Source organism: Chiloscyllium punctatum, chromosome 30 (assembly GCF_047496795.1).
Source record: "Chiloscyllium punctatum isolate Juve2018m chromosome 30, sChiPun1.3, whole genome shotgun sequence".
Classification (NCBI taxonomy): domain Eukaryota; kingdom Metazoa; phylum Chordata; class Chondrichthyes; order Orectolobiformes; family Hemiscylliidae; genus Chiloscyllium; species Chiloscyllium punctatum.
In genome coordinates this window covers 15,883,425-15,909,905 of record NC_092768.1, presented here as the reverse complement: position 1 = coordinate 15,909,905, position 26,481 = coordinate 15,883,425, and the positions used below count along the sequence as shown (strand labels likewise).

At 45.2% G+C, this 26,481-nt stretch overlaps 1 protein-coding gene across 1 annotated transcript in view; it reads left to right on the top strand.

Moving 5' to 3' along the window:
* The window catches only part of LOC140455096 (cell adhesion molecule CEACAM6-like), a 245,173-nt gene that overhangs the window by 64,961 nt on the left and 153,731 nt on the right, over positions 1–26,481 (top strand). The window contains exon 4 of the mRNA XM_072549758.1: positions 826–1,089. Coding sequence (XP_072405859.1) covers positions 826–1,089 — 264 coding nt within the window. The remainder of the gene's footprint in view (positions 1–825; positions 1,090–26,481) is intronic.

The window sequence follows — 26,481 nt, the reverse complement described above, 5'->3', positions numbered from 1 at the left end:
AGCCATTGCACATTTCAGCATGAATCACTAACAGGTTCAAACCCAAGCTTCCAGCAGCTCCCAGTCATTTCAGGGCACAGACTATCCCTGACTGGATCAGTTCAGACCAATTTACTGAACAGAGACCTGCAGATCTCCACAATGTTAGATATGTGTCTCATCCAGATCTCCCTGTGCCCAATAGCTAGAGTTTAATTTCCAATTCCAGGGTGGCACAGTGGCCGAGTGTTAGCATGGTGGTTAGCACTATTGCCTCACAGCACCAGGGTCCTGGGTTCAATTCCCGCCTTGGATGACTGTCTGTTTTGAATTTGCACATTCTCCCTGTGTCTGCATAGGTTTCCTCCCACAATCCAAAGATATGCAGGTCAGGTGAATTGGCCATGCTAAATTGTCCATAGTGTAGGTGCATTAGTCAAGGATAAATATAGGGTCGGGGAATGGATTTGGGTGGGTTACTGCTTGGAGGGCTGGTGTGGACTTGTTGAGCCAAAGGGCTGTTTCCATACTGTAGGGAATCTAATCTGATTTGCAAATGATAGCTGAAGGATTTGCAGGGTTCCAATCTCAGCTCCATCAACGAGCGTTTGCCACATCCCTTATTGTGTCCATTTTCAACAGTGACCATTTTCATGGTTCTCTGGAGTGATATTGCTGGTTTGTGTCTTGTGAGCAGATTTGGTTGGAGACTTGCTGATTGCAATTGTGTCTTTACACCACATTATTCTCCAGGAATTAGCTTCTGACCCAGACTTTGACTGTGGAAGGACCATGTGAGTTAGCACTCACTCCTGAGTATTAAAATTCTGTTTCATCTCTTTCCAGAACAGCTTGATGAACCTGACATATCCAGCAATTCCAGCCTGGAAAACAGTTTTATTGCATTAACCTGTATATTATCAGGAAACATCCAGTCTATCAGATGGCTTGCAATAACAGGAGGTGCTTCTAATGCCCGATACACATTGATCAATAATAACACAACTTTGGTCATCAAAAACGCACAGAAATCAGATTCTGGCATATACGGTTGTTTCATACAAAACCCGTTCAGTGAATCCAGCGCCTTTTATGAGCTGACAGTCAAATGTGAGTATGTCAAGCTTTTCTCTCTATTGTGGAAAGGTGTCACTTTCTTGGAATGCACTGTTTTTAAATCAGAATTGAAAAATGGAATGACTTCTCCAAAAGTGTATGTAATTCAGCATGAGTCCTAAGTAGACAAAAAGCTGGAAGTACACAGCAAGCCAGGAGGTGGGGAAGTCAGTATTTCTGCTATTAACCCTTCTTCAGGACGAGATGTGGGTGTAGGGGGAACGACAGATAAAGGAAGTGTGGGGGAGGGATGTGGGGAGAATAGCGGAATGGTGAGGTAGTGATAGATGGACACAGATGGTGGGTACACGCTGGTCAGTTGATGGGAGGGATGGATCCTGTTGGTCACTGGAAGGGAAGGTTGAGAGATGGAATAGAAAAGAGGAGTTGTGGCTGGAAAGAGAGCTGGGAGATGGGTGGTAATGTTATTTGAATTTAGAGAACTTAGTGTTAAATCCTTTAGGTTGTAAGCTGCCCAGGCGGAAGATAAGGTGTTGTTCGTCTGACTTGCAGAGGAGGAGACCAAGGATGAACATGTTGGATGGGGAGTCCGAGGGAGAATTGAAATGGGCAGTGACCGGGAGGTTAGGTTAGCCATTTCAGACCAGGCAAAGATGCTCGGTGAAACAGTCACCTAGTCTACATTTGGTCTCACTGATGTAGGAAGCGAGAACTGCAGATGCTGGAGATCAAAGTCGAAGAGTGTGGTGCTGGAAAAGGTGTGATGCTGCCGTTAAGGCAGCACCTGAGGAGCAGGTTAGGGTTAGGACTCCTCGGATGCTGTGCCTTTCCAGCACCCCACTCTTCGACTCACCAATGTAGAGAAGACCACATTGGAAACACCGGATGTAGTAGACAAAGTTGGAGGAGATGCAGGTGAACCTCTGTCTCACCTGGAAGGACTGTTTAGAGCCCTGGATAGAGGTGAGGGTGTTGGTGAACAGACAGTTGTTGCATCTTTTTTGGTTATGCGGAGTGAGTGGAGCACTGCACGTTCAGAGGGGTGAGTGTGGAGCGGGGAAAGGAGGAGATACAGTTGAGGGCTGTCTGGATGACAGAGGGGGGAAGAAAGCGTTGTTTGAAACAGTAGGACACCTGGGATGCTTTGGAGTGGCATGTCTCCTTGTCAGAGCAGAAGTGATTGAGGCAGAGGAATTGCACTCCACTGCACTCTCTCCACACCAATCCCTGCTTCACTATTAAACTTGTGAGGCGATGGTAGTCCAGAGGACGGACCTCACTGTTGCAGATGCCGAACGCCAGCTCCCCAACACCTTGACCATGACTGCACCATCGCCCATCAAGCCACCATCTCCCACAGTGTCCATGATCTCATCGCCTTCAGTGAGCTGTCCTTCACTGCCTCCAACCTCACAGTCCCCCAGCCCCACACTGCCCAGTTCTACCTGCTCCCCAAGATTCACAAGCCCAACTTCCTCAGCTGACCCATTCTCTCCGCACGTTCCTGCCACACCAAACTAATTTCTTCCTATCTCAACTCTCATTTCCTCTCCATTGGTCCAGGCACTTGGCACCTATATCCAGGATGCAAATCATGCCTTCCACCTCTTCGGAAACTTCCAATTCCCTGGCCACCAGCACTTCATCTTCGGTATGATGGCTTGCAGGCCCTCAATTTTTTCCTCTCCAACAGACCCATCTAGTTCCACCCCCACTGATACCCTCCTCCACCTCACTGAAGTAGTCCTCACCCTCAATAACTTTTCTTTCAATTCTTCTCACTTTCTCCAAATCCGGAGGGTGGCCACGGGCACCTGCCTCTTTGTCGGTTACATCGAGCAGTCTGTCTTCAGTACATACACCTGTACTGTCCCAACTCTTGCTCCATTACATTGATTACTGCATTGGCTTGGTATCCTGCACTGGACTTTGCTAAAATCAGGGTGTTAGGTTCGGTTGGAGCTTTGGGTGATTGTCAGTGTGGAGTTTGCATGCTCTTCCCCTGTCTGCGTGGGTTTCCTGCCACAGTCCAAAAATGTGTAGGCCAGGTGGATTGCCCCTGGGAAATACAAGATTAAGGGATGGGATGCCTATCAGAGGGGTTGAATAGTCTGGTTTTATGCTGTAACTATTCTGTGAACCTTTAGGGAGTTAGTTGTTTTAATCTGTGGCTCAGTGGTTAGAACTGCTGTCTCGCAGCACCAGGCACCCAGGTTCTATTCTAGCCTTGGATGTCTGTGTGGAATTTGCATGTTCTCCCCATGTCTGCATGTGTTTCCTCCGGGTCCTTCAGTTTCTCCCACAGTCCAAAGATGCCCGAGGGAGTGGTAGAGTCAGATTCATTGGCGACCTTTAAGCGGCATTTGGATAGGTACATGGATGGGTGCTTAATCTAGGATAGAAGTTCGGCACAACATCGTGGGCCGAAGGGCCTGTTCTGTGCTGTATTGTTCTATGTTCTATGTTCTATGTGCAGGCTCTGTGATTTGGCCATGCTAAATTTCCCATAGTATTCAGGAAGTGTAGGTTAGGTGCATTAGTCAAGAGAAATGTCGACTAATACTGTAAGGGAAGGGGTCTGGGCAGGATACCCATCGGAAGGTCAATGTGGACTTGAGCCAAATGTCCTGTTTCTACACTATAGGGATCCTATGGTTCATTAAATGATAACAGGATTATCATCATGGGTGACTTTAACTTCCCAAATATTGATTGGAATTTTCTTAGTTCAAATAGTTTAGAGGGAGCAGTTTTGGTCGGATGTGTCCAGGAAGGGTTCATGATTCAATGTGTAGAAAGACTGACTAGAAGGGAGGCCAAATTGGATTTGGTGCTTGGCGACGAACCATGTCAGGTTTCAGATCACTTGGTGGGAGAGCAGTTCGATGGTAGTGATCACAACTCCTTAACCTTTACTATATTCACAGAGAGGGATAGGAGCAGATGGTGTGAGGAAAGTATTTAATTGAGGGAGGGAGAATTGCAATGCTCTTCGGCAGTAACTGAGGTGCCTCAATTGGGAACAGATATTCTCAGGGAAAAGTACACAGAAATTTGGAGGTTGTTTAGGAAGCACTTGCTGACAGTGCTAGACAAGTTTGTCCCACTGAGGCAAGGAAGGGATGGTAGGTTGAAAGAACCTTGGGTAACAAGGGATGTGGAACATCTAGGCAAGAGGAAAAAGGAAGCTTACTTTAGGTTGAGGAGGCAAGGATCAGTCAGGACTTTAGAAGTTACAAGGTAGCCAGGAAGGAACTGAAGAATGGACGTAGGAAAGCGAGAAGTGGGCATGAGAAAGCTGTAGCAGGTAGAATTAAGGAAAACCCTAAGGCATTCTACATTCATGTGAGGAACAAGCAAACATCCAGAGTGAGGGTAGGTCCGATCAAGGAGAGTGAAGGGAACTTGTGCCTGGTGTTGGAGGAGGTAGGGGATGTCGTTAATGAATACTTTGCTTCAGTATTCACTCCTGAGAGAAACATTGACATTTCTGAGGACAGCGTGAAACAGACTGATGTGCTCAAACAGCTTGATGTTAAGAAGAAGGATGTGCTGAAAATTTTGAAAAACATAAGGATCGATAAATTCCCTGGGCCGGATGGAATATACCCAAGATGACTAAAGGAAGCAAAGGAAGAGATTACTGTGCCATTGACAATGACCTTTGCACTCTCAATGGGCACTGGAGTAGTGTCAAATGATTAGAGGGTGACAACTTATTCCCTTGTTCAAGAAAGGGAATAGGGATAATCCTGCAAATTACAGACCACTCAGTCTTACGTCTGTGGTGGGCAAATTATTGGAGAGGATTCTGTGGGACAGGATTTATGTTTAATTGGAAAATCATGTTTTGATCAGAGATAGTCAGCATGGCTTTGCAAGAGGCAGGTCATGCCTTATTGAATTCTATGAGGATGTGATAAAACACATTGATGAAGGTAGAGCAGTGGATGTGGCATGCATGGATTTTAGCAAGGCGTTTGTTCAGGGTTCCCTTGGTAGGCTTATCCAAAGTTAAGGAGGCATGGGATACAGGGAAATCTGGCTATCTGGATACAGAATTGGCCAACCAATAGAGGACATAGGTTGGTGGTACATGCAAAGTTTTCAGCCTGGTGCTCAGTGATCAGTGGTGTTTGGCAGGGATAGGTTCTGGGACCTCTGCTCTTTGTGCTACTTATAACTGACTTTGATGAGGAAGTAGAAAGATGGGTTAGTAAGTATGCTGGTGACATGAAGGTTGGTGGAGTGGTGGATAGTGTGGAGGGCTGTTGTAAGTCGCAGCAGAATATTTATTGGCAGGATTCAGAACTAGGCTGATAAGTGGCAGATAGACAAAGGCAAAAGTGAGGGCTGCAGATGCTGGAGATCAGAGTCTAGATTAGAGTGGTGCTGGAAAAGCACAGCAGGTCAAGCAGCATTCGAGGTGCAGGAAAATCAACGTTTCGGGCAAAAGTGGCAGATAGAGTTCAACCTGGAAGAGTGTGAAGTGACCATTTTGGAAGGTTAAATTTGAAAGCACGATACAGGGTTAAAGGCAGGATTCTTGGCTGGGTGGAGCAACAAAGGGATCATGGGGTTCATGTCTATAGATCTCTCAAAGTTGCCACCCAAGTTGATAAGGTTGTCAAGAAGGTGTATGGTGTGTTGGGTTTCATTAGCAGGGCGATTGAGTTTATGAGCCATGAGGCTATCCTGTAGTGCCATAGAGCACTACCTGGTTAGGTCATACTTGGAATATTGTGTTCCATTCTGGTTGCCTCATTATAGGAAGAATGTGGAAGCTTTAGAAAGGTGCAGAGGAGATTGAACAGGATGCTGCATGGACTGGAGGACATGTCTTATGAAGAAAGGTTGAGGGAGCTAGGACTTGTCTTTTGGAGCAAGGAAGGATGGGAGATGACCTGATAGAGGTGTACAAGATGATGTGAGGCATAGACAGAGTAGATGGCCAGAAACATTTTCCCATGGCAGAAACGGCTATCTCTAGGGGGCATAATTTTAAAGGTGATTGGAGGAAGGTTTAAAAGAGGTATCAGAGGTTGTTTCTTTACACAGAGAGTGGTGGGTACGTGGAATGCACTGCCAGTGGTGGTAGTAGAGTCAGATACATTAGGGACATTTAAGTGACTCTTGGATAGGCGCATGGAAGATAGTACAATGAAGGGTATGTGGGTTAGTCTGATCTTAGAGTAAAATAAAAGGTCGGCACAACATTGAGGGCCAAAGGGCCTGGACTGTGCTGTACTGTTCTACGTTCTGAGATAGGCTATTCAACCTTTTCAAGTCTGCTCCGCCATTCAACCGTGGCTGATAGTTTCTCAACCCCATTCTCCTGCTTTCTCCCCATAACCCTTGACAATCAAGAACCTATTTATCTCAGTCTTAAATATGCTCAATGACCTTGCTTCCACAGCCTTCTGTGGCATTGAATTACATAGATTCACTCTCTGTCTGAAAAATATTCTCCTTATCTCCATTCTAAAAAGTCTTTCCTTTACTCTAAGACTGTGGCCTTGGGTCCTTGTCATGCACTTTACCAATGGAATTGCATCTAGGAACTGGGGGCAGAATTCCCACAACAGGGTGTTTTCCCCTTATTTCCTTTCAGAATGTGAGTTTGGACATTAGAATGCCAAGTCATTCCTCTGGCCTTCAACTCAACCCATATCTACCATACATTAAAGTTCAGTCCCAACCTGATCTTTACTAAAGACTGTGTGGAATTTGCTCGTTCTCCCCGTGTCTGCGTGGGTTTCCTCCGGATGCTCCGGTTTCCTCCCAGAGTCCACAAATGTGTAGGTTAGGTGAATTGGCCATGCTAAATTGCCCCTAGTGTTAGGTGAAGGGGTAAATGTAGGGGAATGGGTCTGGGTGGGTTGCGCTTCCACGGGTTGGTGTGGACTTGTTGGGCCGAAGGGCCTGTTTCCACACTGTAAGTAATCTAATCTAAATCTAAATCTAAATTACCCTCTAGAATTTCCTTTGGTGCTCTGTTCTGCTCCAGCAACATTTGAGAGAATGAGTGAATGAGGGATCAAGGATTGTCGGCAGCCATTTAATCACAAAGACCCCGTCACACACATGTGATCAGCACTGATGTGTTCATCTGACCAGGACTGATGTGTTCACCTGACTGGCAATGATGCGTTCATCTGACTGACACCGATATCTTTTCACTTGACTGACATGGATGTGTTCATCTAACTGACAGTGTTGTGTTCACCTGACTGACACAGGTGTGCTTACCTGACTGACATTGAAGTGTTCACCTGACTAGCAGCGATATGTTCATCTGACTGGTAAAGAAGTGTTCATCTGATGAGTGTGAATGATAGATATCGATGTACACACTTGACTGGCACCAATGTGTTCATCTGACTGGCACTGATGTGTTGATCTGACTGACAGAGATGTGATCACCTGATGGTTAACAATGTGTTTACTTGACGGATATGGATGTGTTCACCTGATGGGCATCAATGTGTTTACCTGACAAGCATTGATGTGTTCACTTGGCTTACATACATGTATTCACCTGATGAGTATCAATGTGTTTACTTGACAGATATTGAACCATTTACCTGACGAATATTGATGTGCTCACAAGATGGGCATCAATGTGTTCACCTGACGGGCATCAATATGTTCACTTTGCTGATATAGATGTGTTCATCTGACTGGCACTGATATTTTTACCTGATGGGTATCAATGTGTTTAACTGACAGACATCGATGTGTTCATTTGGTTGTCACTAATGTGTTCACCTGACTGGTATTGATGTGTTCACATGACATGCATAAATAAACTTAACTGATAGGCATTAATCTATTCAACAAACAGAAACCAATGATGCTCAATAATATATTCAGCTGTGTGTACAAATTCCTTCACAATCCAAGATTTATGTATCTAATAGTTGACCTATTTGTGTCTAAGATTGCGACCCATATGTTCAAATGATTGTTCACAATGTGTACTGATATGTTCAACCGATCAACGCTCTTCACAAGAAGCACTTTTATTTTCAGGATTGGTGAGACAGTGGCTCAGTGGTCAGCAGTGCTGCCCCATAATGCCAAGGACCTGCATTCAATTCACCCAACAATTGGGTGACCATTTGTTGAGTTTGTACATTCTTCTTGTATTTGCGTGGGTTTCTTCCGGGTGTTCTAGCTTCCTCCATACTCTAAAGATGTTCAGTTTAGGTAGATTGGCCATGCTAAATTGTCCCTAGTATCCAGAGATATGTAGGTTATGGGAAATGTAGGGTGATAGGGATAGGATAGGGGTTGCATCTGGGTAGGTTACTCTTCAGAGGGTCGAACGGGCAAATGGCCTCCTTCCACACAGTGGGGTTTCTAAGATTCTATAGCATTCCACACAATGTGCAAAATTCTTTTCACATAGAGTGCACTAATTTCTTTTTTACTAACCTCATATTTCTCCCTTTGTAAAAGACATTAAAAGTATACTGAAGAAGGGTCACTGCACCTGAAATATCAACTCTGTTTCTCTCTCCACTGATGCGACCAGAACTGCGGAGTTTATCCAGCAATTTCTATTTTAGTTTTAGATTTCCATATTCACATTTTTTTGTTTGATAAAATTCTCTTTTGCTTACCAGTGCGTACAATTGACATCATTGTAGTGTATGTAACATATGCGGTAAAGATTAGTGGGAAGCCTTTAAAAACCAGCAGAAGATAACTAAGAAAGTACAAAGGAGGGGAAAGTTGAGATATGAATGTAAACTAGCCAGTAATATAAAGATAAATGCAAGAGACTTTCGAGATATCTGAAAGGTAAGAGTGGCAAGAGTGATCATTGGATGCTGCAAAATGAGGCTGGAGAAGTAGTAATGGGGAACAGAGAAATCATGGAGGAACTGAATAGGTACTTTGCCTCAATGTTATTATTGACACGGCTGTGAACCCTTCTGTGAATTAAACTAAACACTCAGAAAAGCTCTCTTCGCCTCGTAATCTGTTAAAATATGAGTGGCAAAGAACTCCCAAATTCCACTATATAAAGAAAAAAATATCACTCTAAAAGTGAACATTAAACAACAACTATTTACAACTCTAAGCCTCTTTTCACTTAAATGTTTGTTATCTGCCTCCAACTCTACAACAATATACTGTTCCCATAAAACTCCATCAACTTAATTTCAAATCCACACAGTAGCTGTCATCTCTGGTGTCCTCCTTCTTTCGGCTGAATATCTCCCTGGGTCGTCTTCTGTCTTTTACTGCAAAGATGTTTCATATGAAAAAGGGACCTTTGATCAAGAGTGTTATGAATGGCAGTCTCTCTCAATGTAGTTTACTCTCAATGGGAGTTTACTCTCTGTTTAACTTTCAAAATGTCTGCTTCTTTATACCCTAAACATCGGATTGTCTCATTGGTTTGTGGTTGGCAAATCAAGGAATTCAAACTGGATTGGGGTTTAATATCCTGGAGCATAATTTAAACTTATTAGTTAGATTCAAATTGTTGTCAGTACAACTCAGGTAACTATTTCGCAGCCAAATGTTACATATTTTCAATTTTCCAGTACACCCTGAGGCTGCTAGCTAGTCAAATGACAGGTGTTTATAAGCTCTCAGTGTAAAACAACATTCACTTTCTTTTCAAGGTACAGTACATACCTTCAACTACATAATACCTCTCTCCTTAAGAAAAAATGAATCATCATAATGAAAAGATGGGAGAAAGTGAGGACTGCAGATGCTGTAGATCAGAGTCAAGAGTGTGGTGCTGAAAAAGCACAGCAGGTCAGGCAGCATCAGTGGAGCAGGAGAATCCACATTTCGGGCATAAGCCCTTCATCAGGAATTAGGCTTATGGGCTGGGAGGGCTGAGAGATAAGTGGGAAGGGTGTGTGGCTGGGGGAAGGTAGCTGGGAATGAAAGTGGGGGGGGGAAGGTGATAGGTCGGAGAAGAGGGTGGAGCAGATAAATGGGAAAGATGATAGACAGGTCAAGAGGGCAGTGCAGAGTTGGAGGTTTGGGACTGGGATAAGGTCAGGGAGGGGAAATGAGGAAATTGATGAAATCCACATTAACCCCATGTGGTTGCAGGGTCCCAAAGGTGGAAGATGCGGTGTTCTTCCTCCAGGTGTCAGGTGGTTAGTGTTTGGTGATGGGGGAGGCCCAGGACCTGCATGTCTTTGGTGGAGTGGGAGAGGGAGTTAAAGTGTTTAGCCATGTGGTGGTGGGATTGGTTGGTACAGCTGTACCAGACATGTTCTCTGTAATGATTCACAAGTTGGCATTCTGTCTCCCCGATGTAGAGGAGACAACATCAGGTGGAATGGATACAGTAGATGACATTTGTGGAAGTACAGGTAAATTTCTTTTGAATGTGGAAGGATCCTTTTGGATCTTGGATGGATGTGAGGGGGTGGTGTGGACATAGATTTTGTATTTCCTGGGGTGGCAGGGGAAGGTGCCGTGAGTGAGGTAAGGGATGGTGGGGGTGCATGATCTGACAATAGAGTCGCGGAGGGAATGGTCTCTCTGGTAGAGTGGCTGGGGGATAGGGATGGAGAGGGAAATATATCCCTATTGGGTGGGTGGGGGGTGTCTGTTTGTAAGTGGAGGAAGTGGCAGAGGATGATGTGCTGTTTCAGAAGGTTGGTGGGGTGGAAGGTTCTGTCCTTATTGTGTTGGAAAGAGTAGGGTTCAAGGGCAGAAGTGCGGTAAGTGGAGGAGATGTGCTGGAGGGTATCATCGACCACATGGGAGGAGAAAATTGTGGCCTTTGAGAAAGTATGCAATCTGGGATTTTCTATGGTGGAATTGGTCATCCTGGGAACAGATGCAGAGGAATTGGGAATAAGGGATGGCACTTTTACAGGAGGCAGGATGAGAGGAGGTGTACTCCAGGTAGCTGAGGAAGTCCGTGGGTTTGTCGTAGATGCCCATGGTTAGTCAGTTGCTGGAGATGGAGAGGTCCAGGAAGGGAAGGGAGGTGTCAGAGATGGTCCAGGTGAATTTGAGGTCAGGGTGAAAGGTGTTAGTAAAGTTGATGAACTGTTCAACCTCCTCATGGGAGCTCAAGGTAACAGTGATTCAATCATCGATGTAGCAGAGGAAAAGGTGGAGGCAGGCGCTAGTGTAGCTGCCGAAGATGGACTGTTCCATGCACCTGACAAAGAGGCTGGCATTGCTGGGGCCCATGTGGGTGCCCATGGCTACCCCTTCGGTTTGGAGGAAGTGGGAGAATTGGAAGGAGAAGTTAAACGTGAGTACCAGTTTAACCAGGGGGATAAGGGTGTCAGTGGAATGGTACTAGTTGGGACGGTGTGAGAGGAAGAAATGGAGGGCTTGTAGGCCTTCGTCATGGCAAATAGATGTGTACATGGATGTCCATGGTGAAGATAAGGCATAGGGGACTAGGGAAACAAAAGTCTTGGAGGAGGTGAATGGTGTGGGTGGTGTCCGGAATGTAGATGGGGAGTTCCTGGACTAAGGGGGAACAGGACAATGTCAAGGTAAGCAGAGGTGAGTTCAGTGGGACAGGAGCAAGCTGAGATGATGAGTTGACTGGGGAAGTCAGGTTTGTGAATCTTCAGTAGGAGGTAGAATCGGGAGGTGCGGGGTTCATGTATGATGAGGTTGTGGATGGTCTGAGAGATGATGGTTTGGTGATGGGAGGTGAGGTCGTGGTTGAGTGGGCAGTAAAGGGAGGTGTCTGCATGTTGGCGCCTTGCTTCAGGAATGTAGAAGTTGGTGCACCAACTACCAAAACCCCCCCCTTGTCTGCTGGTTTGATGGTGATATTCGGCTTGAAGCGGAGGGAGTGGAAGGCTGCGCATTGCAAGGGCAGGAGGTTGAATTGGGTGAGGGGAGTGGACAGGTTGAGGTGATCTATGTCACAGTGGCAGTTAGAAATGAAGAGGTCAAGGGTGAGTAACAGACCAGCACAGGGTTTCCAGGTGGAGGTGTGTTGGACGTGGAGAACCCTTGCAGGCGGGAGTCTTGATTGAAAAAGTGGGCCCGGAGGTGGAGGCAGCATGGTTGGCAGTGACTGTGGTCTGTGGGGTGGCGGGAGCGGAAGTGACATCATAATGCGCTGCAGAAGTCATGGCTAGAGCGGCCACGTGGCTAATGGTGCCTGTGCACTTCCAGAAGCCGGGAGAAGGTTCTGGAGTGGTTGAGGAAACCCATGTATTGAGGTAAGTGAGTTTTGAGAAGATTTGTAGCTCAGTTTGAGGCTCAAGATATAGGTTTGCTCGCTGACCTGGAAGGATCATTTCCATACATTTCGTCACCCTACTAGGTAATGTCTTCAGTGGGCCTCAGGCGAAGCAGTGTACATGATTCCTGCTTTCTACTTATATGTTTGGGTTTCTTTGGAATGCCATGCTTCTAGGAATATTTATGCGTGTCTCTGTTTGGCTTGTCCTAAGATGGATGTGTTGTCCCAGTCGAAGTGGTGTCATTCCTTATCTGTATGTAAGGATACTAGTGAGAGGGGACGTGTCGTTTTGTGGCTAGTTGGTGTTCATGTATTCTGGTGGCTAGGTTTCTGCCTGTTTCTCCAATGTAGTATTTGTTACAGTCCTTGCACAGTATTTTGTAAATGACATTAGTTTTGCTTGGTGTCTGTAAAGGGTCTTTCAAATTCATTACACAATAGATAGAACTTCACTGACACCTTTCACCCCAACCTCAAATTCACCTGGATCATCTCTGACACCTCTCTCCCTTTCCTGGACCTCTCCATTTCCAGCGACCGCATAACATCTACTACACATCCGTAAACTCCCACAGCTACCTGGACTACACCTCTTACCACCCTACCTCCTGTAAAAATGCCATCCCTTATTCCCAATTCCTCCACCTCCACCGCATGTATTCCCAGGATGACCGATTCTATCATAGAAAACCCCAGATGGCATCCTTCTTCCCCTCCCACATGGTTGACGATGCCCTTCAGTGCATCTCCTCCACTTACTACACCTCTGCCCTTAAACCCCACCCCTTCCAAAGCAACAAAGACAGAACCCCCTCGGTCCTCACCTTCCACCCACCAAGCTTTGTATACATCGGATCATCCCTTCCCACTTTCGCCATCTCCAAACAGACCCTCTCCCCAACTAGGGATATATTTCCCTCCCCACCCTTATCAGTGTTCCGGCAAGACCGTTCCCTCCGTTTGCAAGGTTCACACACCCCACTAGCCCTCAGCCCACTCCCGGCACCTTCCCCTACCACCGCAGGAAGTGCACAACCTGCGCCAACACCTTCCCCCCTTCACCTCTGTCCAGGGCCTCAAAGAATCCTTCCATATCTGACAGAAATGTATCTGTATCTACAAAAATGTCATCTATTATATCCGTTGCAGCTGATGTGGTCTGCTCTACATCGGGGAGACAGGATGCCAACATGCGGATTGTTTCAGAAAACATCTCTTGGACACCTGCACCAACCAACCCCACTTCGCTGTGGCTGAACACAACTCCCCCTCCCACTCCACGAAGTGCATGCAGGTCCTGGGCCTCCTCCATCGCCAAATTTTAACCACCCGACACCTGAAGGAAGAACACCTCGTCTTCTGCTTTGGGACCCTGCAACCACACGGAATTAATTGGATTTCACCAGTTTCCTCAAATAACCCTCCCCCCACCTTATCCCAGTCCCAAGCCTCCAACTCTGCATTGCCCTCTTGACCGGTCCATCATCTTTCCCATCAATTCACTCCACCCTCCTCTCTGACTCTATCACCTTCTCCCCCACCTTCATCAATCCATTGCATTCCCAGCTACCTTCCCCCCGCAGCCCCAACCCCTCCCATTTATGATGCAGCCTTCAACTTCATAACAGTGTTTACAGTGTGAAAAACACCAGCAATATACCAGAACTTCCAGAGATTTAGGGCAGAGGTGAGTGTAGTGGACATCACTGAGGAGAAGATGCTGGAGAAACTGAAGGGTCTGGAGGTGGATAAATCATATGGACTACATGAACCTCAGCCTCAAATTCTGAAGGAGATAGCTGAGGCGATTGTTGCGGCATTGATGGTGATCTTTCTGGAATCTCTGGATCCTAGAGGACTGGAATGTGGCTAATGTAACACACCTATTTAAGAAGGGAGGGAGATGGAAGACAGGAAATGATCGGATAGTTACCCCAATCTTGGTTGTTAGTAAGATTTTAGATGAAATTGTGGAGCATTTGGAAATGCATGGTAAAATTGGAATGAGTCAGTAGGCTTCATCAAGGGGAGGGGAGATAATGCCTGACAAATCAGTTTGAATTCTTTGAAGAAGTAATGGATAAGTTAGACAAAAGAGAGCCAGTGGCTTTTGACAATGTGCCACATTGAAGGATATTAACTAAGATAAGAGCGCATAGTTTTCAGGGCAAGGTATTGGAATGGATAATGGGTCAGTTATCAGTGGAGTTTAGATGGATGAAGGGGGTTCTGATTGAAACTTAGAGAATACTAAGAGGCCTGGATAGAGTGAACATGAAAAGAATGTTTTCACCAGTAGGAGAGACTAGGACCCAAGAGAACAACTTCAAAGTGAAGGGACAACCCTTTAGAACTGAGATGAGGAGGAATCTCTTCAGCTAGAAAGTAGTGAATCTGTGGAACTCTGCCATAGAGGGTTGCGGGGGCCAAGTCATTGAGTGTATTTGAGACAGAAACACGTGGGTTCTTGATTGGTGAGGGAATCAAGGGTTATGAGGAGAAGGGTTGAGAAACACTTCAGCCAATAATTGAATGTTGGAGCTGAATGGCCTACTTCTGCTTCTGTATCTTATGGGCATACATTATTCACTGTTCGACCTTACTGGCCCATGGATTGACACAGTATACAGTATTCAGTGTACTGTCTTCAATGGGTTGTCACTTGTGCATTCATTGTGTTCACTGGTTTGACACTAAGGTGTTCATTGCCTGGGCTTAAGGTGTCCATTGGATTTAAAAAAAAATCACTGCACAGCCTTAATATGTTCATTGGATCAATGCTAAAGTATTCATTGTGCAGGCTTCAGGTATTAATTTGGTTGACACAAATGTATTCACTGTCCAGCCTTCCTGTGCTCACTGGATTGACACTAACCTATACATTGTACATGCCTAAGCATTACATTGGATTACCACTGATGGATTCACTGTACAGCCTTATTGTTTTCACTGGCTTGACAATATCATATTTACTATGCGACCTTAACATATTGAGTGCATTGATACTGACGTATTTATTGTACAGCGTTACTCTTGTCACTGGATTAAAACCAATGTGCTCACTTTACAGCCCTACTGTCTTCATATTATTAAATTGGAGAGGGTTCAGAAAATATTTACAATGAAGTTGCTGGAACTTGAGTGTTTCAATTATAACAAAAGGCTGAATAAGTTGGGATTTTCTCACCGGTGTGTACGAAGTTGAGGGATGACCTCAAAGAGGTTAATAAAATCATAAGGGGCATAGATAAGATGAATAGCAAAGGTCTTTTTCCGAGGGTAGGGGAATTCAAAACTAGAAGCAATATTTTTAAGGGGAGAGGAGAAAAGTATAAAAGGGATCTGAGAGGCAACATTTTCACACAAGGTTGGTTCAGATGTGGAATTAACTGCCAGAGGAAGTGGTAGATTCGGTTACACTATTTAAAAGATATTTGGACAAATACATAAATAAGAAGGTTTAGAGGGATATGAGTGAAACACAGGCAACTGGGACTCATTTAATTTGGAAAACCTGGTCAGCATGGATGAATTGAACCAAAGGGTCTATTTCCGTGCTGTATGAAATTATTGACTCTACAAGTGACCCATTCACTGTACAGACATACAGTCTTCTCAAGATTGTCAGCAACGTGTTCACTGTCCATCCTTACAGTGCTCACTGGATTGAGACTAATGTACTTATTGCACAGCCTTACTGTGTTTGGTGGTTTGAAACTAACGGATTTGCTGTACAGATATACTGTTCTCAATGAATTGGCATGATGTATTCTCAGAACAGTCTTACTTTTTTCACTGGATTCAAATAAATACAGCTACAGTTTTGCTATATCCATTTGAATGACATAGCACATTCGCTGTACGGCACCACTGTGTTCACTGGATTGATACAACAAGCAGTACCAAAATGTGACTGGCTTTCATTCTCGAGTCCATTACAAGTTGATTTGTACACTTCACACTGGTTGGCACATAATGTAATACAATATGAATGAATGGGCTAATCATCTACATGCCAGATAGTTAAAATTACCTCACCCCCCCCCCCCCCCCAATTTGTGAGCTGTTTGTAAGTGAGAGCATTTGTAAGTTATGCATTTGCAAATCGGGGACACGCCATCATGTTATCACAGTATGGTCTTACTGATTCATTGGATTGACATCAATAATGGAAGCGTCTAGCACATCATTGAAAAAGAAATGGATGAAGCATTCTCAGCAATCTTCAGCCTGAAGTGCCGAGTGGATGATCCATTTCGTCTTCCTTCAGTGGTCCCCAGCATTTACAGAAACCAGTCTTCAACCAATTTGGTTCACTCCATGTGATGTCAAGAAACAATTGGAGGCACTGGATACTGCAAATGCTATAGGTCCAGACAACATTCCAGCAATAGTACTGAAAACTTGTGTGCCAGAACTTGCCGCTTTCCGAGCTAAGCTCTTCCAGTACTATTACAACATTAGCACAATTAATACACAACATTGTGGGAAATTGCCCAGGTATGTCCTGTACATAAAAAGTAGGACAAATCCAACACAGCCAATTACTGCTCCATCAGTTAACTTATTAGTCATCAGTAAAATTATGGAAGGTGTCATCAGACAGTACCTGCTCAGCAATAACCTGCTCAATGACCCCAGTTTGAGCTGTACCAGCTCCTGATCTCATTACAGTCTTGGTTCAAACATGGACAAAAGAGCTGAACTCCAGAGGTGAAGTGAGAATGACAGCCTATGATATCAAGGTTGCATTTGACTGATTAGGAGCAGGCCTATTGAAACTGGAATCAACGGGTATCAAGGTGCCAACTCTCCACTGTTGGAGCCATACTTGGCAAAAAGGATGGTTGTTGGAGGTCAGTTACCTCAGCTCCAGCACATCTCTGAAGGAGTTCCTCAGGGTTGTCTCCTAGGCTCAACCATCTACAGCTGCTTCGTCATTGACCTTCCATCCATCATAAGGTCAGAAGTGGGGATGTTCGCTGATGATTACACAATGTTCAATGAAGTTCTTGACTCCTGACATCAGTGGTGAGGAAAATGCTGGAATCTGTCAAATCATTAAGGATGTAATGACAGCATTTGGAAAGTGGTGACAGATTGGTTCTAGTCAGCATGGATTTACTAAAGGGAAATCATGCTTGACAAACATTCTGGAACTTTCTGAACCTCAGAGAATGGGTGAGATTCTGAATGATTACTTTGCATCAGTGTTCACTGAGGAGAGGAACATGATGAATGTTGAGATTAGAGATAGAAGTTTGATTAGTCTGGATCATGTTGACATAAGTAGGGAAGATGTGTTGCATAGGCTGGAGGTTATTACGGTGGACAAATCCCCAGGAACAGATGGAATCTATCCCAGGTTGCTGAGGGAGGCGAGAGAGGAAATGGCTGGGGCCCTGACAGATAGTTTTGTGGCATCCTTAAGTACAGGTAAGGTGCCGGAGGACTGGAGGATTACTCATGTTGTCCCCTGTACAAGAAGGGTAGTAGGGATATTCCGGGTAACAACAGACCAATGAGCCTGATGTCGGGGTGGGAAAGTTGCTGGAGAAGGTACTGAGGGATAGGATCTATTTATATTTAGAAAAGAATGGGCTAATCAGTGATAGGCAACATGGTTTTGTGCGGGGGAGATTGTGCCTTACCAACTTAATAGAGTTCTTCGAGGAAGTGACCAGGTTGATAGATGAAGGAAGATGATGTCACACACATGGACTTTAGTAAGGCATTTGATAAGGTTCCCCATGATAGACTAATGGGGAAAATGAAGTCATATGGTGTGCAGGGTGTTCGAGTTAGATGGATAAGGAACTGGTTGAGCAACAGGAGACAGATAGTAGTAGTTGAAGGGAGTTTCTCGAAATGGAGAAAGGTGACCAGTGGTGTTGCAGAGGGGTCAGTGTTGGGGCCACTGTTGTTTGTAATATACATAAATGATCTGGAAGAGGGTACTGTTGGTATGATCAGCAAGTTTGCAGATTACACAAAGCATAAGGGACTGTCAGAGAATACAGGAGGATATAGATAGACTGGAGAGTTGGGCGGAAAAGTGGCAGATGGTTTTCAATCCAGACAAATGTGAGGTGATGCATTTAGGCAAGACTAATTCGAGAGCAAATTATACAGTGAATGGAAGAGCCTTGGGAAAAGTTGATGGGCAGAGAAATCTGGGAGTGCAGGTCCATTGTACCCTGAAGGTTGCTGCACAGGTGGATAGAGGGGTCAAGAAGGCACATAGTATGATTGCCTTCATTGGACGGGGTATTGAGTATAAGAGCTGGCAAGTCATGTTAAAATTGTACAAGACATTGGTTCGGCCGCATTTAGAATACTATGTACAGTTCTGATCGCCACATTACCAAAAGGATGTGGATGCTTTGGAGAGGGTGCAGAGAAGGTTTCCAAGATGTTGCCTAGTGTGGAAGGTGCTAGCTCTGAAGAGAGGTTGAGTAGGTTAGGCTTATTTTCATTAGAATAAAGGAGATTGATGGGGGACCTGATTGAGGTTTATAAAATCATGAAGGGTATAGACAGGGTGGATAGAGACAAACTTTTTCCCAGGGTGAAGGATTCAATAACGAGAGGTCACGTTTTCAAGGTGAGAGATGGAAAGTTTAAGGGGGATACACGTGGCAAGTACTTCACACAGAGGGTGGTAGGCGTTTGGAATGCGTTGCCAGCAGAGGTGGTAGAGACAGGTACGGTAGATTTATTTTAGATGCGTCTGGATAAATGCATAGGTAGGTTGGGAGTAGAGGGATACAGATGCTTAGGAATTGACCGACAAGTTTAAACAGTAGATTTCAATCGGCACAGGCTTAAAAGACCAAAAGGCCTGTTCCTGGGCTGTAAGTGTTCTTTGTTCTTTCTGGGGATGTGATCAGTAAAGTATATATGAATGAATCAGTAGATGCTGTGTATCTGGATTTTCAAAGGCTTTTGACAAGGTTCCTCACAGGAAATTAGTAAGGAAAATTAAAGCTCATGGTATAAGAGATAATGTACTGACATGGATAGAGAATTGATTAACAGATAGGAAGCAGAGAGTTGGAATAAACAGCTACTTTTCAGTGGTGGGCAATGATAAATGGGGTGCCGCAGGGTTCAGTGCTGGGACCTCAGCTGTTCACAATATACATGAACAATTTGGACAAAGGAATTAAATGCAATATCTCTAAATTTGCAGAGGACACTAAACTGGCTAGCAGTATGTGCAGTGAGAAGGTTGCTAAAAGGTGCAGGGTGATTTAGACAGACTGGCTGAGTGGGCAAATAATTAGCAAATGCAATATAATATGGATAATTGAGAGGTTATCCACTGTGGTTGCAAATATATGAACATAGATTGTTATCTGAATGGTGGCAGCTTAGGAAAAGGTGAGGAGCGATGAGACCTGAGTGTCATGGTGGAACAGTCACTGAAGGTTGGCATGCAGGTGCAGCAGGCAGTGAGGAAAGCTAATGGCATGTGGCCTCCACAGTGACAGGATTTGAATATTGGAGTGAGGATGTTTCGCAGGCTTTGATGAAGCCACACCTTCAGTATTGTGTGTAGTTTGGTCTCCTAGTCTGAGGAAGGACATTCTTGCTATTGAGAGAGTCAAGCGAAGGTTCACCAGCCGGATTCCCAGAATGGCAGGACTGACTTGAGGAAAGACTGGATCGACTGGGCTTGTGTTGCTGGAATTAGAAGAATGAAAGGAATCTTATAGAAACATATAAAACCATGCTAAATTGCCCATAGTGTTCAGGGATATGTAGGTTAGGTGTATTAACCATGGGAAATGAAAGATTACAAGATTATGGTGGGTGATGGGTCAGGGTGGGATACTCTTTGGAGGAAAATGTGGGGACTGCAGATGCTAGAGATCAGAGTCGAAAAGTGTAATGCTGAGAAATCAGCAGGTCAGGCAGCATCTCTTTGGAGGGTCAGTGTGGACTTGTGGCCTGGTTTCCGATGTTGGGAAAGTCCAGGACTAGGAGTCACAGTTTAAGAATAAGGGATAAGCCATTCAGGACTGAGATGAGGAAGAATTGTAAACCTGTGGAATTTTTTCCCACCAGAAGCTGTTAGGGCAAGTTCATTGGATATATTCAAGAGGGGTTTGGACGTGGCCATTGCAGCTAAAGGGATCAAGGGGCATGGAGAAAAGGTGGGAATGGGATACTGAGATTGCATGATCAGCCACGATTGTATTGAATGGTGGTGCTGGTTCAAAGGGCCGAATGGTCCACTCTTGCACCTCTTTTCTACGTTCCTGTGTTTTCTCAGATATGAAGCAGTCAGTGCTCAAATGCAACAAGGTCTGGACAATATCTAGACCTTGGCCGGCAAGTGGCAAGGAAAGTTTGTGCCACACAAGTGCTAGGCTTTGACCAATAAGATCTCCAATAAGAGATCACGCAACGACTGCTCCCTTGACATTCAATGGTACCATCTTCGAGGAGAAAGTGAGGACTGCAGATGCTGGAGATCAGAGCTGAAAATGTGTTGCTGGAAAAGCGCAGCAGGTCAGGCAGCATCCATGGAACAGGAGAATCGATGTTTCGGGCATCAGCCCTTCTTCCTGAAGAAGGGCTGATGCCCGCAATGTCGATTCTCCTGTTCCTTGGATGCTGCCTGATCTGCTGCGCTTTTCCAGCAACACATTTTCAGATTCAATGGTACCACCACCTTTGAAATCCCCTCTGTCAATATCCTTGGGGTGACCATTGACAAAACTCAACTGGACACATTATCTAAATACAGTGACTGCAAGAGCAGGTCACAGGCTAAGAATACTGTGGTGACGAACTCACTTCCTGAATCCCCAGAGGCTGCCTGTCCTCTGCAAGGCATAAGTAATGATTGTGATGGAATACTTCCCACTTGCCTCGATGGGCGCACCTGAACAACACTGTAGAAGCTTGATATCATCAGGACAAAGCAGCCCACCTTATTGACATCATATCCATTTCCTCCACCACCAAAATTCAGTAGCAGCAGTGGGTACCATCTACAAGGTTTATTGCAGCAATTCATCAAAGAATCACATAAACACCTTAGAAACCCATGACCACTTAATCTGCAAAGTCAAGAACAGCAGAAACACAGGAACATTACCGTCTGTAAGTTCCTCTTCAAGCCAATCACCATCCTGATTTGGAAATACATTGCTGTACCTTCAGTGCTGGTGAGTCAAAATCCCAGAATTCTATTCCCTGTGGACTTTGTGGGTCTACCTGCAGCACATTGACTGCAGTGATTCAAGAAGGAAGCTCACCACCACCTTCCCAAGGGGTAACTGGAGATGGGCAATAAATACTGGCCTCTCAGTGATGCCCACATCCCATAAATGAATAAGAAAAGATTAATGCATACACTGTAAATTTTACTGTGTTCACTGGTTTGATCCTAATATGTTCATTGTATGTGCTTAAGGTGCTGTTTGGATTGTCACTAATATGTATGGAGTACAAATATACTGTTCTCACTGGATGAACACAAATATATTCATTGTGCACACTTAGTGTGCTCATTGTATTGCCACTATCGAAATAGAGTACATATATTAATGTGTTGACATGTATTCCATGTATGTCCTTACTGTTTTCACTGGATTAACTCTAATTAACTCTAACTCCTCACTTCTTTGAGAAGGTGACCAAACAGGTAGATGAGGGTAAAGTGGTTGATGTGGTATATGTGGATGTATGATCTGTATGTTTAATAAGGTTCCCCACGGTAGGCTATTGAAGAAAATATGGAGGCATGGGATTGAGGGTGATTTAGTGGTTTGGATCAAAAATTGGCTAGTTTTAAGAAGACAGAGGGTGGCAGTTATGGGAAATATTCATCCTGGAGTTCAGTTACTAGTCATGTGCCGCAAGGATCTGTTTTGGAGCCACTGCTGTTCGTCATTTTTATAAATGATCTGGATGAGGGTGTAACAGGGTGGATAAGTAAATTTGTGGATGACAGTAAAGTCAGTGGAGTTGTGGACAATGTGGAAGAATGTTGCAGATTCCAGATAGGCATAGATAAGCTGCAGAGTTGAACTGAGAGGCGCCAAATGGAGTTTATTGCAGAAATGTGTGAGGTGGATTCACTTTGGGAGGAGTAGCAGGAATGCAGAATACTGGGCAAATGGTAAGATTCTTGGTAGCACAAACTAGCTACACTTGGTGTATAGAGTACAGTTTTGGTCGCCACATTATAAGAAGGATGTAGAAGCATTGGAAAAGGTACAGAGGAGATTTACTAGGATGTTGCCTGACATGGAGGGAAGGTCTTATAAGTAAAGGCAAAGTGAGCACTGCAGATGCTGGAAACCAGAGTTTAGATCAGAGTGGTGCTGGAAAAGCACAGCAGGTCAGGTAGCATCCGAGGAGCAGGAAAATTGACGTTTTGGGCAAAAGCCCTTAATCAGAAATAGAGACAGGAAGCCTCCAGGGTGGAGAGATAAATGGGGGTGGGATGGGGCTGGGGAGAAGGTAGCAAAGAGAGTACAAAAGGTGAATGAGGGTGAAGATGGAGGTGATAGGTCAGAGAGGAGGGTGGGGGAAGGTAGCATTGAGTACAATAGGTGAATGGGGGTGGGGATGGAGGTGATAGGTCAGAGGGGAGGATGGAGCGGATTGTTGGGAAGGGAGATTGGCAGGTAGGACAGGTCATGAGGACAGTGCTGAGCTGGAAGGTTGGAACTGAGGCAAGGTGGGGGGAGGGGAAATGAGGAAACTGGTGAAGTCCACATTGATGCCCTGGGGTTGAAGATGAGGCGTTCTTCCTCCAGGCATTGGGTGGTGAGGGAGCGGCGGTGAAGGAGGCCCAGGACCTGCATATCCTCAGCAGAGTGGGAGGGGGAATTGAAATGTTGGGCCACGGGGCGGTGGGGTTGATTGGTGCAGGTGTCCCGGAGATGTTCCCTAAAGCGCTCTACGAGTCGGCTTCCAGTCTGCCCAATGTAGAGGAGACCACATCGGGAGCAACGGATACAATAAATGACATTGGTGGATGTGCAGGTGAAGCTTTGATGGATGTGGGAGGCTCCTTTGGGGCCTTGGATGGTGAGGGAGGAGGTGTGGGCACAGGATTTGCAATTCCTGCGGTGCCAGGGGAGGGTGCCAGGATGGGAGGGTGGTTTGTTGGGGGACGTGGACCTGACCAGATGGTCATGGAGGGAATGGTCTTTGTGGAAAGTGGTGGGGAAGGAAATATATCTCAGGTGGTGGGGTCCATTTGGAGGTGGTGGAAATGTTGGCGGATGATGCAGTTTATGCAAAGGTTGGTGGGGTGGAAAGTGAACACCAGGGGCATTCTGTCCTTGTTACGGTTGGAGGGGTGGGGTTTGAGGGTGGAGGTACGGGATGTGGATGAGATGCGTTGGAGGGCATCTTCAACCACATGAGAAGGGAAATTGCGATCTCTAAAGAAGGAGGCCATCTGGTGTGTTCTTTGGTGGAGCTGGTCGTCCTAGGAGCAGATACGGCGGAGGCGGAGGAATTGGGAATACGGGATGGCATTTTTGCAGGAGGTAGGGTGGGGAGAGGTGTAGTCCAGGTAGCTGTGGGAGTTGGTGGGTTTGTAAAAAAGGTCAGTGTCAAGTTGGTCATCATTAATGGAGATGGAGAGATCCAGGAAGGGGAGGGAGGTATCAGAGATGGTCCAGGTAAATTTAAGGTCAGGGTGGAATGTGTTGGTGAAGTTGATGAACTGCTCAACCTCCTCGCGGGAGCACGAGGTCGCGCCGATGCAGTCATCAATGTAGCGGATGAAGAGGTGGGGAGTGGTGCCAGTGTAGCTATGGAAGATAGACTGTTCTACGTAGCCGACAAAGAGACAGGCATAGCTGAAGCCCATACTGGTGCCCATGGCTACCCCTTTGGTCTGGAGGAAGTGGGAGGATTCAAAGGAGAAATTGTTAAGGGTGAGGACCAGTTCAGCCAAACGAATAGGGTACTGTTGGGGATGTCAGGAGAGGAAGAAATGGAGGGCTTGGAGGCCCTGGTCATGGTGGATGGAGGTGTAGAGGGATTGGATGTCCATGGTGAAGATGAGGCATTGGGGGAAGGGGAAACTGAAGTCTTGGAGGAGGTGGAGACCATGGGCGTGTCTTGAACGTATGTGGGGAGTTCCTGGATTGGGGGATAGGATAGTATCGAGGTAGGTGGAGATGAGTTCGGTGGGGCAGGAGCATGCTGAGACAATGGGTCGGCTGGGGTGGTCAGGTTTATGGATCTTGGGAAGGAGGGAGAATCGAGCGGTGCGGGGTTCCTAGACTACGAGGTTGGTTGGGAGTGGGTGGGTGATCTCCTGAGGTGATGAGGTTCTGTATGATCTGGGGATGGGGGGCGGGGTTGGTGTGGAGTCATGGTCGAGGGGGCTGTAGAAAGGCTGAGGGACTGTAGAAAGGCTGTTTTCTTGAGAGAGAAGGTTAAGAGGTGACTTAAAATAGGCGTACAAGATGATCAGAGGATCAGATAGGGTAGACAGTGAGAGCCTTTTTCCATTGGATGGTGATGGTAAGCACAAGAGGACATCGCTTTAAATTGAGAGGTGACATAGGACACATGTCAGAGGTAGTTCTTTACTTAGAGAGTAGTAAGGGTGTAATGCCCTGCCTGTGACAGTAGTGGACTCGCCAACATTGAGGGCATATAAATGGTCATTGGATAAACATATGGAATAGTGTAGGTTCAATGGACTTTAGATTGGTTTCACGAGTTGAAACAACGTTGAGTATTGAACGGCCTACATTGTGCTGTAATGCTGTAATGTTCTATATTCTATGTTCCTCACTGTGCAGGCTAACTATGCTCATTAGTTTGATAGCGGAAACGGTTTCATCTACAAGTCACAGTCTTCAGATGAAAAACATCTCAAGATGAAACACTGTTGATGAAATACTGACTGTAGGTGAAACACTATCTGTCGTTGAAAAACTATAGGTGAAACGCTAAGTGTAGATGGAATGCTGTTAAAACTGTCAATTAAACACTTCCTTTATGTGAAATAGTGACTGGAAATGAAACACTAAATGAAACACTGCGGATGTAACATGGTATTTAAGTGAAACACTGTAGATGAAAGACTGTTTGTAGATGTAACACTGAATTGATTATAGCTGTACCACTGTCTGCACATGAAAGACTATCTCCTGATGCAACATTATAGATGTATTACTGCCTTCAGAATGAACACTGGAAAATAAATTTTGTTATTGATTAAACACTGTTTATAAATTAAAAACTGCAGGTGGATCACTGTGTGTAGATGAAAATACTATGCATTAAATACTGCCTTTCGCTGTATCACTGTAGGTGAACAGCTGTCACCTGATGAAATATTGTTAGATGTATCACAGTCTTCATAATGAACATTGTCTGGAGAAGAAATATTGGGGTTTAGATCAGAGTGGTGCTGGAAAAGCATAGCAGGTCAGGCAGCATCCAGGGAACAGGAAAATCAACGTGTTGGGCAAAAGCCCTTCATCAGGAATAGAGGCAGGAGCCTCCAGCCCCACCCCCATTCACCTATTGTACTCCTTGCTACCTCCTCCCAAGCCCCCCCCCCCAGCCCACCCCCTTTTATCTCTCCACCATGGAGGCTCTTGCCTCAATTCCTGATGAAGGGCTTTTGCCCAACACGTCGACTTTCCTGCTCCTTGGATGCTGCCTGACCTGCTGTGCTTTTCCAGCACTACTCTGATCTAAACTCTGGTTTTCAGCATCTGCAGTCCTCGCTTTTGCCTTGGAGAAGAAATATTGTCTATTGATTGGACACTGTAGATGCATCACTGTAGATGAAAGACTGTCTGTAGATGTATCACTGTCTCCCAATGAAACAGTCTGTAGATGTATCATTTTCATTATGAACACTTTTTTATTGATGAAACACTGTATTTGAAACTGAAGAAGAAATATTGCTACTGAAATACTGAAGATGATACATCCTTTGCAAATGAAGGATTGTGCACAGACGAAACGTGGTCTGAAGATGCAACACTGCAGATGAAGCAATCTCTGTAGATGATACACTGTCCGTAGGTGAAGCAAGGTCTGGAGGTGAAACTGTCAATGAAACACTGACTGAAGATGGAGCACTATGTATTTGATTTGATTTATTATTATAAAATATATAGAGATACAGTGAAAAGTATTGGTTTGCGTGCCAAGCAGACAAATCGTACCTTACATAAGTATGTCATGGTCATTGAACACAATTTTGACTGTAT